Below are 17,435 nucleotides of genomic sequence, written 5' to 3'. Positions count from 1 at the left end.
TGATTAAAAAAACCCAGGTATATTAAAAGGTACAACTTCCAAACACCCAGCCCCTTTCATTGCGGTTGGCTGCTACGTGGGGCACAGCTTGTTGACAACAGAGAAATGTGAAACACTCCAAAAATAAAAACACTTAAACCTGTGGATTGAGATAGAATAAAAATCCACTCAAACTGGAGCCATCACATCCAGTTGTGCAGTGTTTTTTTCCAATATTTTTTTATTTAGGAAGTGAAATTAAAATGTATTAACTATAAATACAAATGCCAAGATATTACAGGAGATATCCAGAGGTACTTAATAATTTCTGAATTTCTCACAAGTATTTCCTATGTAATTCAACATACAACAGGAAACAATACAAGTGTGTCATGTAGATTTGTATACAATGAAAAACAGGTTACAGTTACAGAGTTAGACACTGTCAAATTGCCAATTATCAAAAATGTCTACCTTATACAATTGCAAGATTGGAAAACAATTAGAATTTATTTATCAGGAGACGCACCGACTTTCATCTCTTTAGAATTGTTATTTGGCTTAAGCAAGGCTGCCAACTAGATGTACTCAATCATTGTAACTCACTGAAATCAGTTTTGAAAGATTTTATTCATATACTGTCGCCACTATAAATGTGCTGCAATCAAATAAGTATGGGCAAACAGAAAAAAAACAAACCTCAGACAATGGTTTTGCAAGTGTTACAATTTCCTCTCAGGTAGCAAAGCACTGAGTTAGTTTTCACCAATACTTTTCATTTGCCAAAATACTTAAGTTCGTCTATATCAAAGAGCAGAAAAGCAAGCTTATCAGCAGTGTTTTGGTTATGACTTGTGGGGGTAGGGGGAAGAAAAGAGTGCATCAGCCTCAGATACTACTTTATCCATATCCTTCAAAAACAAACAAAAAAAAAGAAAAAAAAAAGACGACCAAGAATAGGTTCACTAAATTTATTTTAAAAATCATAAAACGTTTCTTACAAAAGAGCATTACAGTTTGCACACTGCTCTGAATAGATACCAGGGACACGTAGGACTACCAATATTCTCCCCTGTTCAAAAAAAAATACAGTGTACATAAAGCAAGGTGTTCACAATAGTTACAGAAAAACATTACAGTTTACCACCAACAATGAACAAAAAATAAAATCCACTCTGCTGCTGTTTCAAAATTTCAAAGTTAGTTTCGCACACCCTCCCTCCCAAAATATTTGTAAGGATCTAAAACATTACATCTGGTGGACAGCAAAGATTCCACTACACCTCAAATGCAGAACACCTATGAAGCAGAGGAATGTTGGCTTTTTAAACAGAAGCAGATTAAAAAAAAAAAAAAAAGGATGCAGGACTCCTTCAGTTCTTCACTAGTCTTAGAAAAACTTTCCAGAATACTGCTTCACACTATAAAAAAGAAAAAATAATCTTGCATTAGAATCCTTCAACATCTGCATACTGCTTCACACTATAAAAGAAAAAGAAAAAAAAGCATGTATTAGAATGATTGACCATACATCTTGCATTAATATTTACAATGACATTCTTTAAAAGATATTAAAAATTTAAATTCCTCATAACTTCACATACATTTTAATATCAATAATTATTTAAAAAAAACCAAAAAAACCACATTCCAATATTAGTAGTTATTCAAGTCAAATAGGCAAATTAAGTATTACAAAACACTTATTAGATAGCCAATGTGATAATAAAGCAAAATGAAGCAACTTAAATCTAAAGCTGTTAATACTTGGCAGAAAAGACAAAGTATTGCCAGTAAGGTGTGAAATGCTGCATTTCCAGCACCAATCGATTTCAACTTGTCCTGTAGAGGCATGGTCTGTGCCATATGGCAGACTGCAATTTGTTGTCGATTTAGTTATCTAAAAACAACAAAATCACTAGTCTTCCACACAGAACTAGACCAACATCCACTGAAATCTTCTATATTTTCTACAGGCTCTATATAATTTATTATAGTAGTTTTTGCAGCAGTTTTCACCAGAGAAATGAGAGGACTGCTTGGTTAAGGCGTCTTCCAGCAAGATTAGTTTTGAGGGAGTCTTCATTTTAGTAAGAATGGAGAAGAGAAGAAAATGAAGGCAGAACTACTAAGTAGAAAAGTTAGGTCCCAACAGATATTTTTAAAACACCCCTCCCCTTGCAAAAGCTACATCATAAAGAAGAAAAGCTTTAGAATTTAGTGAGAAAAAAAAATCTGTTTCAATGGAAGCACTGGTGCTGTGTTAGACTCCAACTTGCCTGTTTTGCAGTAAATACTGTGCATTCTGTATCTGGTCCTGTGTGCCTGTGATGGTTATTATCCGGTCTTCCGAGCCTTCCAAAGGTTCATCAATTTTGATTGAAGCTCCTGATTCATGACGTATTTGTTTGATCCTTTGGCCTCCTTTGCCAATGATAGATCCAGCCAACTAGGGGGAGGCAAAAAGTTACTCATTTACATTTTGATATAACTTCTCGGTAAAGACCACTCTAGAATTCAGGATGACTCTCAGCTCAGTAGTTTGTATGATTTTTAGAGTGCCAAGAGAAATCTGTCTCCCTGGTACCTCCTACACCCCACCCAAATGTTTTCAATCTAAAACACTCTAAACTAGGCTTGGGAGAACCAGTCAAAGTGACTTGGCAAACACTGAAGGTGGCCAGTTTAAGTCTACCAGCCTATCTTTTAATGTTCAATATGAACACCACATTAAAAAACAAAACAAAACGCATTAAGCTTGACTTTCTAAATAAAGAGCAGGGGGAAAGAAAAACTTCCAACCCAGCCAACCAACCATCTTCCAAGGAAGACTGGTGGTAGGTGAACAACATGTATTAATACTGAAAGAATGCAAAACATTTGCACATAAAATATTCTGGTTCATTGGCATAATACAAGCATTTTATTACAATGTTAAAATAATCAGCATTACTTACATCTTTGGGAATTGTTACTTGGGTCGTGATGATGGGTCCACCCAGATCACCATATGAACCACGGCCCCCTGCATAAGAATAGTCTGATTTAAACGTATGCATCAAGCCCTTGTAATGAACAAACTAATTTTCTGTCAAAAAATTGTATTAAAAAAACTTACCATATCCAGACCCACCCTCAAACTACAGAGAGAGGGAAAAAAGAAAAAACTTAGAACTTTTGTAATGAAACGCATTTAGACTAGCAATGTTGTTACCATACCCTATTGACATACTCAGCTGCTCTCAAAAAATTAAGGAGGCTACTGTATCTATTATAACGTGCAACGCTCTCCTATATTCAAACCTAGCTAGGTTTGGTCACTTTTTAAAAACAGTCTAACTATAATTTACCAAACTACTCAGAGAAATGGGAATGTGCAGATATTTAAAAAGTTCCAAGATCCAACCCCCCCCCCCAACTCCATTTTTCAGAACCAGGTCAATAGAAGCTATTCAATAGAAGCTATTCACCACTCAGATGATCTGCTGCTACTAGGCTATGATTATTATGTAATCATGTTGCTTAGCTACAGAAACTTGCAGTGTAATATGAACAAGCTCTGAGAGCACAAAGAGACAAGAGAATGTGATTTCCAGTCAAAGCCACAGAGTCCAAATTTATTTGCTAGATATATAATCTAATTAGTGAAAAAGCTATGAACTTAAGTTAGTATTTATCTATAGCTGTATGACAAAAACATTAGTTTTAATAACCAATAGAATATGTACCACCCAAAAGCTAATAAAAATGTACAGTAGTTTATTTCCAATAGTTAGTTTGAGTATATTATATTGTCTCAGGTGATTCACAAACAGGATATATACACACCAATGGTGCTGCTAGAATCGAAATTCCAGGAGCAAGAGTTGTGGTGCTGGCTCCACAAAGTGGTGTTACTCCAATTATGTGACATAAACATTCACAACTAAAAAAAATTAGAGTGCAAAAGGGAGATATTTAATCTGAAGCTCTCTCTTTTGACAATACCTCTGCACATGTCCACTCTGGGACAAATTGGCAGCACAGTTCCTGGAGGAAAGCTCAGAAATGGTCAAATGAAAAATACTAAGTGAAATTAAATATTTGTATCATCTCAAAATGGCAGCTTCACAAAACTGCATAATAGTGGTATTATTTTACAAAGCATATCATGAACTACACCCCAAGCTGAAGATGGCCTTCTGTCCTTTTACTGTTTGAGGATGTTCTCACCTAAGTAAATAGGCATTCCTCACAAGCAACAATTACACTGAAGCCAGATGAAGGGAATGAAAGCTCACTTACCAGCTCCGGTGGCTGCATGTCATCACAAGCATCCACATGACACTGCATCATCTTAAGACACAAGGGGAAAAATAGGAAGAGGAAAAATAAATACATCTGAAAAGAATCTGTCCTAAAACAGACCTCTATCTAACCAAATAAAACTACATACACATGTGTGCCAATCCAACCCAGCCCCAGCCCGCATAGGAACTCCATGGCAACTGGGATACTGTTGTTACCTGTACCCCCTCTCCCCCAGTCAGCATCCCTATTGCAGGCAGTGTCAGAGGCTGGTGGGCAGTCCAGTGGGGAGGTGGAGCTGCCTGGCACTCTGTGCCGCTCTGCTGGACTGCACTGTGCCATGGATTCTCATTTTAGTTTTCCACAACCAGCTGCAATCGGCCTTCAAAATCCAAGATTGTCCCACACAAACTGGGACCTATGGTCACCCTACCTATGTGGGTGTACCATTTACAGACAAACATTCTTTAGCCTCCCAGAAATGCACCCAAAAGGCCTTTTCTGCCTTCCTGATATTCTGGGAACTGGAGTGGAGCCAATGACAACATTTCCTCCTTTATTACTCTGTGGTATTGTAGATGGGACAAACAATCAGTATTTTGACCTTAGAAATCTTCACCAGGTGTCCGAATTAAACCACCTACTGGCAGAGGTTAACCCCAGGCACTGGCAACCTTGTGCTGTTAACCACTTTCATATTGTGGCCAATGATTTCCCTTTTTAAGCACCAGCTGTACTTATACCTACGACTACCCTTATTCATGGCTGCCACGCTTGTACTAAAGGTATGCCGTGCTATTTTACAACTGCTTAGATGGATGTTCCCATCTCCAGGATTCATACGAAAGATTTCCTCTCAGTTCTATTTAGGATGGAAGCACCATTTGTGTTCCATAACTATGCTGCCCATCTTTCCCAAAAATCAGAGCTCTGGTCTGACGGTTGTAAAATGATTTTCTAAGCTGGTGAAAGTAAATCCATCAAAAGTTAAAATAATTTGAAGTGGAGTCCTTTAAGAAGTGTCGAACCTTGACTTAAGTCAGAATTTGCAACCTGAATAATCTTAACTGAACTTTAAAATTAATTGAAACTTCATGCATTGGTGATATTCCAGTAAGTTTTAAGGAACGAACGACAGCAGCAGAAACTTTAATGACTGCAGGTTCTAATATTCTTTTCTACCAAAAGTTCTTATTTACACAGAATCGCCCTTTTCCCAAGTGTCTATCTGCCATTACTGCTCATCTTACAAACTTTTCTAGTGAGACAAATATGAGAAGAGTCACCACATTAACATTCACAATACATCATTAATTAGCAACTACCTCAAAAAAATAAAAAACTAGTGTAAACAAATTCACATACATGGTAAAGCCATCAGGAGACTTTTAGCAAAAAGCCCTTTTCTGAAATAAATGTGGTCTTTGAGAACCCTTATAGGGGCTGGCAAAGACCACCATCTTTTCTACATGGAGTTCATTTTATGCCCGTTATGAAAGAAGCCACTTTGTATGTTGACTCTTATTTAAACCAGCTATAACTATTTTCAAACAGAAACTCTGTGGAAATACTCATAGTAGAAAGCAACCTATTAAATCCTTTCTGAAGAAATTTTCAACTAAGAAAGTGGCCTAACAAAACCTTTTATTTAAATTAAAAAAAAAAAAATTTCTAAAAATCACCTATTGTACCTACTGAATGGTATAGCGGTGTAGAGGAACATTTGGGACACAGAAAAGGTAACTGGTGAAACTACACTGGGACACTTGTTCAGAGAACCTTCAAAATAATTGGGAAAGGAGCTGGGATAACTGATTTTTGTTGCTTTGTTTTGTATCTCTGTGGGTTAATGCAGCAGCCAGACATATGGGCCACACACTGCAGGTGCAGGTGTTCCCTGCACTGCTACCTTGCAGACTACAACATACCTGCTACGCTGCTACCCTGGAAGATCCCGGGGTCAGAAAACCCCACACCAAAAAGAGGGGCAAAGCACATGGCAGCAGAGCACACTGCCTAAACCTGAAGCTGCAAGGTGTGCCGCTGCTACTTGTACCCAGGGAAGCAAACGTCTGCACTCATCTAGATGCCCCAGAGATCCTTTCCCTTCAAAAATTACCCCAAATTTGGGTAACAATACCCAAGGTTAGCATATTTGCACAAGAACTTTTGGTACTGAATGTTTTGAAATTCCCAGGGGAAGGCGGGGGAGGGACCTAGAAGTTTTGAGTTCAAACTGATTTTTTAAATCAGTAAGTTAAAAAAAAAGAAATTTGTAATAATCACAAAAAACCCACAAACCCAAAAGACTTGACATGTATTACATGTTAGATTTAAGTAAACAATATTAAACGTATTAAGAAGATACCTAAAGGTAACCTTGGAAAGATTACACTGACAAATATTGCACCACCAATAAGTAACAGTATGATTATAAGTAGGGGTGCACCAATAAAGATTTTTCGGGCTGATTATTAACGACCCACATCAGCCAACAGTTACTTGACTGCCAAAATGCAGCCTGGCAGCTTGGAGAACAGCATCTGGTTGGTAAATCTGTTTGGGGAGGAATGGGCAGGGAGAGAAGGGGTGGGGGTTGAGGCAGATTGAAGCCCTGCATTGAAGTAGGGATTGGGGGCAGGGGGGAGAGTTGGGAGGATGAGGGTGGTGGCTCCCAAACCTGCATGCACCCCCAGGGGAGGCACGTGCTCCCTGAATCTGTGTGGAACCATGGTGGGCTGCTGCTGCAGGCAACACTGGGCTCTTCCTGGCAGGGGGCTGGGCCAGGGCTGTGCTCAGCGCATGCAGCAGCAGCAGCACTGGGAAGGGTGGCTATAGTGAATTCTGGGGTGGCTGTAGCACTCCCCCCCCCCAAAAGAGCCTAGCGCTGCCCCCGGCCTTAGCCCACAGCAGCAGCCCACCCTGACTCTGGGCAGATCTAGGGGGCATGTGCCCCATGCCTCTCCCTCCCCCCCCCCAGGTGTGCACAGTGACAGGAGCTGCAACCCCCTCCCCAACTGGACAAGCCGCTCACGGCTCAATATTGCATCCTACCAGAGTCCCATTCCCTCCCTCACCGCAGGGACCTCGATTTGCCCCTCCCCACCAGTGCCCCTTTGTTTCCCTCCACCCTTTTCCTCAACAGACTTACCAGCTGGACACTGCTCTCCAAGCTGCTGGGCTGGCTGTGCGCATGCTGTGGCTGCACAAGCTGTGGCTGCACAAGCTGTGGCTGTGCGCATGCACATGACATTTATCAGCGAATCGGTCATATCAGCCAAAAAAGCTGACTGCCAATAATGTCAATTTTCCTTTTATCAGTGCCAATAAGATTTGGACCAATGTATCGATGCACCTCCAATTATTAGTTTTTCTAGATTATAGTTTTTAAACCTTACTTGTTCCCTTTCCATAGTGTTACCACCTTAACTGTGCCCTGTAGTAACACTACAGGAGAGAATGAGTAAGGTTTAAAAACTGGATATAGTTAAGGTTTCTTGGGTTCCTCCAGGTATGGAAATGAAGTTAACATGTTCAATTTAATTTCAGGTAAGGTTAACTCCAAGTTTCCAAGTTTTGCAATTTTGGCATTTGGGATTTTTTACCTTCATAATTCTTTTGCCATTAACTTACTAATACATACTCAATTTCAACTTAAGACTATAATTTTCCTTGAAATGTAAGGAAAAGTTGAGTGCCCTAGTAATAGTTATTAGGATACTGGAAAATATTCTCTCCCGCATGTAGAAAGAGAACTGCAAACTACCGGTCATTTTAGGATTTTCTTTTTTCTTATGGAGTAAATATGCAATGGTAATTTATGGAGACATTTTTCTCTACCCATTTTTGACACATCTCCAAACAGCATTGTATCTAGTACAGGGTAAGTTTGAATGTAAATGACTTTTCCCATTTTACTAATCCATTTAGAATCCCCTTATGGAAGGAAACGGTGTAAGAATAATAGCTACATTTAAAAAAAAAGAGTAATCAGGTTTTTGGAATACCCCTGCATACTAAGAGTTTAAGACTGATCAATGAACTGAAAAAAAAACCCTACAGAACAACCAATCAACCCCTCAGCCCTACACCACAGTGCAGATTATGGAATCTGGGACATTTTTACCTTTGTAATTATTTTGCCATTAATTTACTAATACATACTCAATTTCAGTATGAAAAGGACTCAGTGACTCAAATCATTAGTTCCTTCACAGAATGCAAGAAAATTCACTCAGAGTTTAATATGCGAACTTGGAACTCTGCAGATAATTATGAGCAGAGGTGGTTCAATGTTAGTCTAAAGTCAGTATAGGCATAGCAGGGCAGAACTTCAGAGACTAAGTGGTTCAGAGGGGCATACGCTTTTGTAGGCAGCAGCCTAGTTTGTAAGATGTTATGTTTTATATTAAAGCCTGCCAACAGAAAATAACCGAACTCACTAACTGATGTTTCAGATCTAGAAGCCCCGCTCTATTGGGTACAAGAAGAAACTTTCCCTGGAAACAGACAACCCCCAACTGCCTAATCCAGAAGGGTTGTTGCATCACCTTCTGAATTTTCTGGTACTGGCCAGTGTTGCAATTAAGACAGAAATCCAGACTGTAACCTAGCCTAATCCAGTACAGTTAATGTGTGCCATTAGCGCAAACTATTAGAAAATTATACATTTTACACATTAGTAAAGTAATCATGTAGAAGTCCAAACTGACTTGATAGCTAGGGGATATCTTGTGTTTAAGTTTCTATAGAAATTACTTCCTCAAAATATTTAATGTATTTGAAGTTTCAATATTTTTGTTTGGAATATTGCAAAATTACAAGGCAGTGTTTGTCTTTTAGAACATCAAGCCTTTATGCGAAACATTTGTTAAATATTAGTCCCTGAATATTGTGCATTTCATTTCTTTTTATTTTATGAACTTGATAAATGATCCTTAAAAAGAAATTACACCCCTTCAAAAAAATTAAAAGCATTGAAACCTCCCACAAAGTAGCTGTTGAATGAAAAGATAATAGAAGCAGCTAAATTGTAAGCTAACTTAAGACATAGTTATGGCTCTCTTAACACACTAATGGAAGTAGTACAGTTTCATCTTAAGAATTAGATAAGGTCCCAGATAATATAAATCACACAGTGGGGAAACTGGGATTCAGCTGGTTAAGTAATTTAAGGAAGCATTTTGTGGGATGATGTAGGACAATTTTATACCTCTGAAAACCTGGGAAAAAGGAGAATACCCAGGGTTTATTCATGTCTCAACTAAGATCCAAGCCACTACAGCAGCCTTTTAAAGAAAATGCATAGAACCAGTTGTTAAGGACTTAGGGATAGTTCTTAAGGACTTAGGGAACCAGGCTTAAGGACAACTGCACCTGTGTCTTGCTTGATTTAGATTAGATTCAGAGAAAAAACATGAAATCAGCCTGGAGATCCTGTTAACAGTTCAGAATTTCAGAAACCTGTCCTTTTCTGCCAAGTATAAGGCAGTTTTGTAATATGCTAGTTTCAGCCTCCTGCTGAGACTCCTCATCTGTAAATTCAAGTCAGCTTACTGGGTCTGACCCTAGAAACAACACCTGGATTCAGCTCACCTATCCCTTACTATCAAATTGTATCCTTAGCTTAAAATAAATGAATGATGCCAAAAGCACCTTCAGTATTGGAGAAGGGGCAAATATGTACAATTTCTATAACAATTGTAAGGGGGGAGGGGGGGGAAAGCAAGCAACCTCAAGTTCTGAATTTCTTGATTTTCCTGTTTCTGAAGATTCAAAAAGCAGGTTGGAAAGCTTTTTTAAAATTATAACTCAAGAAATCTAGCGTCCTAGTTGTGGGAAAATAGTAGCTTTCTGACACAGTAGGTAACATCCGAGGTTTCTCCAAAGAAGCTAGACACAGGAACTTGGCAGACGACATGAAAATCCCCAGGTCACATCAAGTTTTCTTGAGCTCATCCCTCATTCTAATAAACTATGCATCTCACTTAATTTCAGTGTTACACAGAAAAGAAAAGGCATGTCTTGTCAAACCTACTGTCTTGAGGTTCCAGGCAAGGACAGAAAAACAAACAAGACTTTAAATCTAAGTTACCTCAGAGATCTCCCTCCCTGATGTCCCAGCTACTGTTTATGCCCTGAGATGGGGTTAATAGTCTTAAAAATACAAAGCATAAAATCAGCTGTGATAGTGGATGATTACTATGAAGGTTTCTTTCTGAATTCCACGCGTAATGGTGTAACAAGTGACAAACACTGCAAACATGTTTTTTAAGTGAGCAGAATCAGAACTCTAGCCATGACTGCCTATACTGAATGGACACAGCTGCAGTCACAAAATGATGTCAACTGATTAAACGCTCCAAAATTTTGCAAGATGGCCTTTAGCTTTCTTCTTAAAAACCATACACATGGCGGGAGTCTTGGAAAAACACTCTGGTGAGTTATTATTTTCCCCAAAATACAGCCACATCAAGAGAAACTCATTAACTAACTTAAAATCTGTCAGTCATCAAGCCAATCATCCTAACCTTCTTTTGCCCTTGACATTTATGCTCTCAGGGTACAGAAGTAGCTCAACTGGGGAGCCATGAGACCCTCTTGGGTGGCTGAGGCAGGCACTATGGCAGCAAGGTAAAAAGTGCCCTGTGTGAAGGGCTGTGTCAGGTGTACCCTCCTGTCTACATTGAGATTCTCGGATAAGCCTAAAGCAGGCAAGAGAGCCAGCTTATGCTACATCCCTTTAAGTTCCTACCCTTGTACACTGCTCCAGGAAACAAGAGGCACACAGGACAGTTCCAGAAGATGCTGTGCAGGGTTGGACCAAAAAGGGTTGTAACAGGAGTTCGGGCTATAGTTGGACCAAAAAGGACTGGCTCTTCTGTCTGCTGTAGTCCTTTCTGGTCTGGCTGGGCACCAGGAGCGTGGGACAGTTTTACCTGGCCATGATGACATCAGCACCCGGTTAAGAACTAGTAACCTGAGACAGCACCAACAATGGTTCTCAATAGATGATGTCACCACATTCAAAAAAAGTTGTGGAATAATGCTCCGACAATGAAAAGGTGGGAAGCACTGGTGAAGAAACAGCCTTGGAATTTGTCAGACTCCTTGACTGAGAACCAAATGGACTGAGAGACAAGAGAACTCAATGGGATGTATACTATTCCACATGCTTACAGAATTCAGAACCAGGCAAGTACTGTTTATTCTAGTATTTTTCAAACTCCCTGAAATCATGGAATTCTTTCATCACTTCTGTCACAGAACTCCTACCCCATCATAAAAACAGACACAGAGCCACACAATCTGGCACAGGAGTGGCAGCACATCACTTCCTAGCTTGTTCCACCATTACCACCAATCTCTTTGTTCTACAATAGGTCATCAAGGTTTCCATACCAAAAACCACAATTTGAAAACTATTTACATATCCAATTTCTTTTAATGTAGGAAAAATCTAGCCACATTCTCATGAGTGTGCAGTGGCTGACAATACGGAGAAGATGCCTGAATCATAATTCACTCTGTTAGAGTCAGAGTTACAGAACTCATAGGGTTATCTGAGCTCTTACCAGACCCCAGGCAAAAATAGACCTTACAGCGAAGAATACACTGCAGGGCACCATACTTTGCTCTCCCTAAAGCAGGGGTGGGCAAAATGCGTCCCGTGGGCCGCATGGAGCTCACCAAGCCATTCTATCCAGCCCTTGGGATCCCTAAAAAGTTTAGAAAATTTATAGCTATCTGCCCCTGGCTGCCTGTCATGCTTGACAAAACTCCATGGCTTGACAAAACTCAGTAAGCACCCCTCCATCCCAAATAACTGCCCACCCGTGCCGTAAAGGCACACATTTGTGTATAGCAAATTTTTTTTTTTTTTTTTTAAATCAGCAAGGCCTTGTGGGTGATCAGGACAGGAATAAAAACAGTATTAGTGATGCACAAAAAACAGATTTCTGACTTGTTATGGTTATTCAGATACATGCGTGTCAGCAAATGACACAAATATAACTAACAATGAAGTAGAACTCCATAAGACACGGATTTTTCTAAACAAATCAGAGTAATACAGTTTCCCCTTGCTTTATGGGGGTTCTGTACGTGCAAATTCACCCTTATACAATGACCTTTTTTATACCAAAAATTCGTTATATGCGCGGTAAATTCACTCTTCATGCAATTGGTGTGGTGGAAGCCAGCATTTGGTAGCTTTGTGCTGTGCACTGGGCAGAGTAACACACACAAAAATACAGTTTTTTGTGTGGATCTGTGCTCCTCACTCATTAACTGTGACATTTCTGTATTTGCCATCTCCATTATGGCTTCTAAACGTCCCCCTAGCTTATCTCCTTCCTATCCCTATCTCCTACTGTCTGCTGTTGGTGACTACCAAAATTGTCTTGTAAAAGTGGCAGAAATGGGCCTGGGGGTCAGTAAAGTCAAGGGGGTCGAGGTCTTGGAATGTATCCCTATTTGTTACATTGTAAAGTGGGTTCCCTTTATGTAAATTTGAGTTATGAGCGGTTTTCCAGAAATGCATGTACAGCATAAAGTGAGGGAAAACCTGTACTTAATCAAAAGATATTAGCCAGTTCTCAAAAATGTGGCCCTAAGAAACAACTACTAAAAAACCCAGCACTCAACAACTAGCCTAACTCAAATAAAACTGTAGTTAACGGGGAAACAAGAATGGCTGAGAACCCTTGTCCTAAATGTTCCTTTTCACAAGGCAACATCTGCAACATCTGATTTTCAGGAGTTGGACAGGAAGACGCATATACCCTCAGTGCACATGGATATCTTAGGAGGCAAATTCTTGTTTCAGCAAACACAAAGATACTGTACAACTTTAAAAAATCCTTACCATTCCATCATAACGGTCACCAGGTCTTCCCCTCCGGTCATAAGACATCAGATCACTGAAATGAAAGAGTACCATGACTCATGTTTTGACATACTATTTACATATTTTAGTTCAAATTATCCCTTTCCTCAAACAACAAATCCAAACTGCTTTAGCCTAGATAGAAAAAAATATACCTAGAGTATTTAACATAAAATATACTACATTTCCATTCACTATGGGACATCAGACATGACTATCAATCAAAAATTCTATACTATTCTTTTAAAATGCTGTATGTATTCTTGTACAACTCACCCGCCACGAGGAGGAGGAGGAGGGGGGAGAGGAAGATTACGAGCTCTGCTGCCACCTCTGCCACCACGACCTGGAGGTGGTGGAGGGGGTCCTCTGCGAGGGCTCATGTCATCATAATCTCTTCTTGATGGAGGCATTGGGCGCCCACCACGACCGGGAGGCATTCGATCAAATCCTCCTCTCCCACGCATTGGAAACCCTACAGGGCGCCCCCTTCTATCATCAAACATCATTGTGAAGCCACCGTAATCATAGGTCTCATCATAGAAGTTGGGATCATAGGGCTGTGCCCGACCTTTGATTGGAGACTAATAATAATAATAAAACAGAGTAAAACATTTTATCTTATGCCTCTTATTAGTACATTTCAATGTATCATGCAATGTTTAAGATAGCAGATCTTTTATACTGTAAGAGATTGCTCCTTTACATTTCGGGCAAGTGTCACACTTCTGAAAACTATACCTAGCAACCCTAAGAAATGATGTCCCGTTACTGCATCTATTCAGCAGATCAAAAAATGACGTCCCAACTTCCTGCTTAAGCAACACTTCCCACAAAGATCGACTTAGGAGTAAGGGGTAAATTCAGTTTCTCATTTTAATCACCACCCCCCACTCCCTTGCAAAGAAACAATTAGGTAAAGGCGGGGGCAACATTTTTGGTTGTTGCCAAATTGCTGTTTTAAAACTAAGAAGAACATATACATATTATGCAATTCTTTTATATAAATTGGAGGTTCATTCATTCAACACAGGCTACTAACAACCAAATACTCATTCTGTGTTGCTATTAATGTTCTAGAATTGAAAAGATCCCCATTATCTCAGAACAAATACAGGCAATCCCCACTTAACGCTCTTAATTAGTTCCTGAAAAAATGAGCGTTAAGCAAAACCAAATCTTTTTGATGACCCAAGATGGCGACCACAATGGTTTTTAATGACCCAAGATGGCAACTGCAAGCATTATAGGGAAACTCAATGAGCACCAAGTGAAATTAAGTATCAATTTCAAATGAGGGTTATAGTGAAAAAATGCTAAGAGAAACAATGTTAAGCGGGGGTTGCCTGTACTGGTCTTTAAATGAAGCTATCTAAAACATGTCACCTCTGAAATAAGATCCAGGATAATCTTGATACATTCCACAACTCTGTCAGGCTTCCCACCAATAAGTACCACTCTGTCAGTTGAATGAGGACAACACTCTTGAAAGAGTTTAATGGTGGTCTGAGTGTTCTATTCAAAAAGAAAAGTTTGAACTACAATTATTTTAAAGCAACCTTAGTTATCTATTCAAACACATACATATTATAAAATACATAAAAACACATTCTTAAAGGCAAATTAACATTTAAACCTAATCAATTTTGTTTTTTTCAGTTATTAGATGTGTTCCCAAATTGTGGCACATTTCCCAGTGTTTTAAATGTTGGTGCTTGATGGCCTACAGAAAACCCTCAACTTTTAAAACTGATCTACCCAAATTCTATTAAGTATACTAATTTGCTAGGCAGTATTCTTAATAAAGATACTTGTCTGTAACCTGATACCAAGGTATCAATATCAAAGCTTGCCAATTTAAAAAAAAGGACAAAAAGGTATCATGATAAACTATCTCAACTGGTTATAGGATTAAGGGGAGGAGAAATTTTCAATTAGACTATAGCAGATAAGACAAAAAACAAACAAACAAACAAACAAACAAAACCACACAGATTTCCCAGGTTCTACTGCCTTTCACTGACTCTATGACTGCAAGCAATCTGCTAGTCAATGGCTGACCCCTGGACCGGTGTAGAAATCAGATTAAAAAAATGTATTCTTCGGACTGTATAAACTAAAGTTACAGCCATATAATCTATCTTGGTAGAACCCATGTACAAATACAAAACTACTTAGTATAAAAAACAAAGCTAAAGCTCAAGGGCAAAAGTGATAATACCTCTCGAAGTTCTTTGATTTTAGCTCCCTTGACACCAATAATTCCTCCTGCCAAACTCTGATGAATGAGTAGTCTTAATTCACAATCAAAGTCGCTTCCTTTGTAGTGTTGGTACTGTTGGTAAATGTTCATAGAAAACCCCTTAAGACAACCACATGCAAAACAAATTCTGTTGCAAATGTTTAGGAAAATTCTAATTCTTATAAACAATTTAAAAAGCATTCATTAGCATAACAGAAAATTCTAACAAACACTTTACAAAGCTTAAGACAGCACCAGTCTAAACTACACTGCTTAATTACTGTGTAATTTAGACTGGTAGCAAACAACACACATACACCCGGGGGGGCAGGGGGGCATGGGGCGGGGTGCGCAAAGGGTGGGCAAATCATAGCTAGGGTTCCACCATTTTTAACCAGTCTGAGGCATGCCAACCTTCTGTTTTGTTACGAGTACAGACCGCACACCTGTAACACTTGTACTTTTATTGATATAAGCGATTCATTTCCAATCACAAATACCAGTAAAAGTTTTGTAGCTGGCCAGAGTCAAAGCTATTCTTCAGTTACGGGTTTGTACTGCAATGATTTCATGGCTACTCAGGAATCCCAGAGCAGCAGAGAATGGGCTAATATTAGGGCAAGGTCTCTACTGTATTTCAGTTTTTAGAGAAGTTTGTAAAATACACTGAAGAATACAAAACAAAGTTCTTGGCTTCATTCTATGCTCTTTGAGGTACCTGAAAACCAGATAATATGTAAAGGCAATGATATACCAGGAATTTAAGTCAAGAAGGGGGATGTCTAAATAGTGCAAAAACTAAATTATTGTACATTTGCAAGTCACATGCATTCATGTTTAAACTCTTTTCTATATCAGAATGGAAAGCATGATAGAAGTAAGAATTTCCATTTATAATAGCCAAAATACACTTAAAACGAACAAAATGTTTACATATTTTGCTAAAAACATACAGTATTTTCACTCTTCCAATATACATACAATTAAAACAGAACATAATGTAAAATGATACAAAAAAGATGAAGCAGCCGATAAAATGAAGCAGAGGAATTTTATTTGATATTGGCCCTTGTTTTTTGTGCAAGTGACACAAATGCTCTTAAGGAGTATAGGGCAAGCTCCAAATTGTTAGAGAAGCCAGACTGTTATCTTCTATTCCTTCTGATTTCTATCCAAGAACAGAACACAATTTATAAACACAGCTATTCTAAAATCTTATATCTTGCACCTTGATTAAACAAAACAGCTTAATTATGTAAAAATGCACCACAGAATGGTACATCAGTTGAAAAGTTAATGTTTAGTTTTACATCTGAAGAAGCAAACAGAAGAGACAGACATACCTCTTCTAAAGTAGGTATAATTTTCTTCAAAATTTCTCCAATCGTCTCTATATCTGCGCTTATACTCAATATGCTGTCAGAGGCCATAAATTGTCAGATAATATGGAGGTGGAAAAGAAAAAGTAAAAGTAAGCTTTATGGTCATAATCATAAAATTCAAAACACAAATACTACAGGGTAGAATTTACAATTAATATTCCCCCTTTAAAGTAAACCTGTTTAATGAATTTACAACACATGCATCTTGTTTATGCCCAATATATACATGATAAATTTAAGATTAGGTTTTGCAGAGAGAGAGAAAGAGAAGAGAGAGAGAATGGACTTTTGGAAGGGCTCAGATTAAGTGGGCAAGAAATTGACGCAGAGCTGAAAGCAGATGTGAATATTCATATTCCCCGCCACCACTAATTTAGGATACCCTCGCTATTACATTGGTAAAACTGGCACACCTTCTCATAGGAAAAGTGGGGATATATGCAAGTGGTGAACATTGTATTTGGAGTAAGGTTATGAGACCAGTTAGAAATTAGATTACTAATGGGCTCTGCAAGAAAACAAATACAAATGCAAGACAAAAAAAGACAACACAAATGAGAAGTGAAGGAAAGTGAACCAGAGAGTTAGCATTTCATCAGAAATAATTATGAACAGGCAATGTTGGGGAGCAAGGTGGGCCACAAAGACAGAGCGAGAG

At 38.8% G+C, this 17,435-nt stretch overlaps 1 protein-coding gene across 11 annotated transcripts in view; it reads right to left on the bottom strand.

Moving 5' to 3' along the window:
• Window positions 1-936: 936 nt before the first annotated feature.
• HNRNPK (heterogeneous nuclear ribonucleoprotein K) overlaps window positions 937-17,435 on the bottom strand; it is a 23,317-nt gene continuing 6,818 nt past the window's right edge. For 7 of the 11 annotated variants that reach the window (XM_090038659.1, XM_090038655.1, XM_090038653.1 and 4 more), the window contains 10 exons: window positions 16,739-16,811; window positions 15,375-15,515; window positions 14,540-14,668; window positions 13,430-13,737; window positions 13,133-13,187; window positions 4,264-4,314; window positions 3,098-3,119; window positions 2,937-3,019; window positions 2,259-2,428; window positions 937-1,461 (listed from right to left, as the gene is read on the bottom strand). In XM_090038659.1, the coding sequence (XP_089894785.1) occupies window positions 1,428-1,461; window positions 2,259-2,428; window positions 2,937-3,019; window positions 3,098-3,119; window positions 4,264-4,314; window positions 13,133-13,187; window positions 13,430-13,737; window positions 14,540-14,668; window positions 15,375-15,515; window positions 16,739-16,811 (1,066 nt within the window). In that variant the 3' untranslated portion in view covers window positions 937-1,427. The remainder of the gene's footprint in view (window positions 1,462-2,258; window positions 2,429-2,936; window positions 3,020-3,097; window positions 3,120-4,263; window positions 4,315-13,132; window positions 13,188-13,429; window positions 13,738-14,539; window positions 14,669-15,374; window positions 15,516-16,738; window positions 16,812-17,435) is intronic. The other 4 variants (XM_090038663.1, XM_090038661.1, XM_090038664.1 and 1 more) reach the window with 3 other exon arrangements.

The sequence above is a fragment of the Crocodylus siamensis genome, chromosome 3 (assembly GCF_052110815.1).
Source record: "Crocodylus siamensis isolate JL-2025a chromosome 3, ASM5211081v1, whole genome shotgun sequence".
Lineage (NCBI taxonomy): Eukaryota > Metazoa > Chordata > Crocodylia > Crocodylidae > Crocodylus > Crocodylus siamensis.
This window is presented reverse-complemented; position numbering and strand designations above follow the sequence as displayed.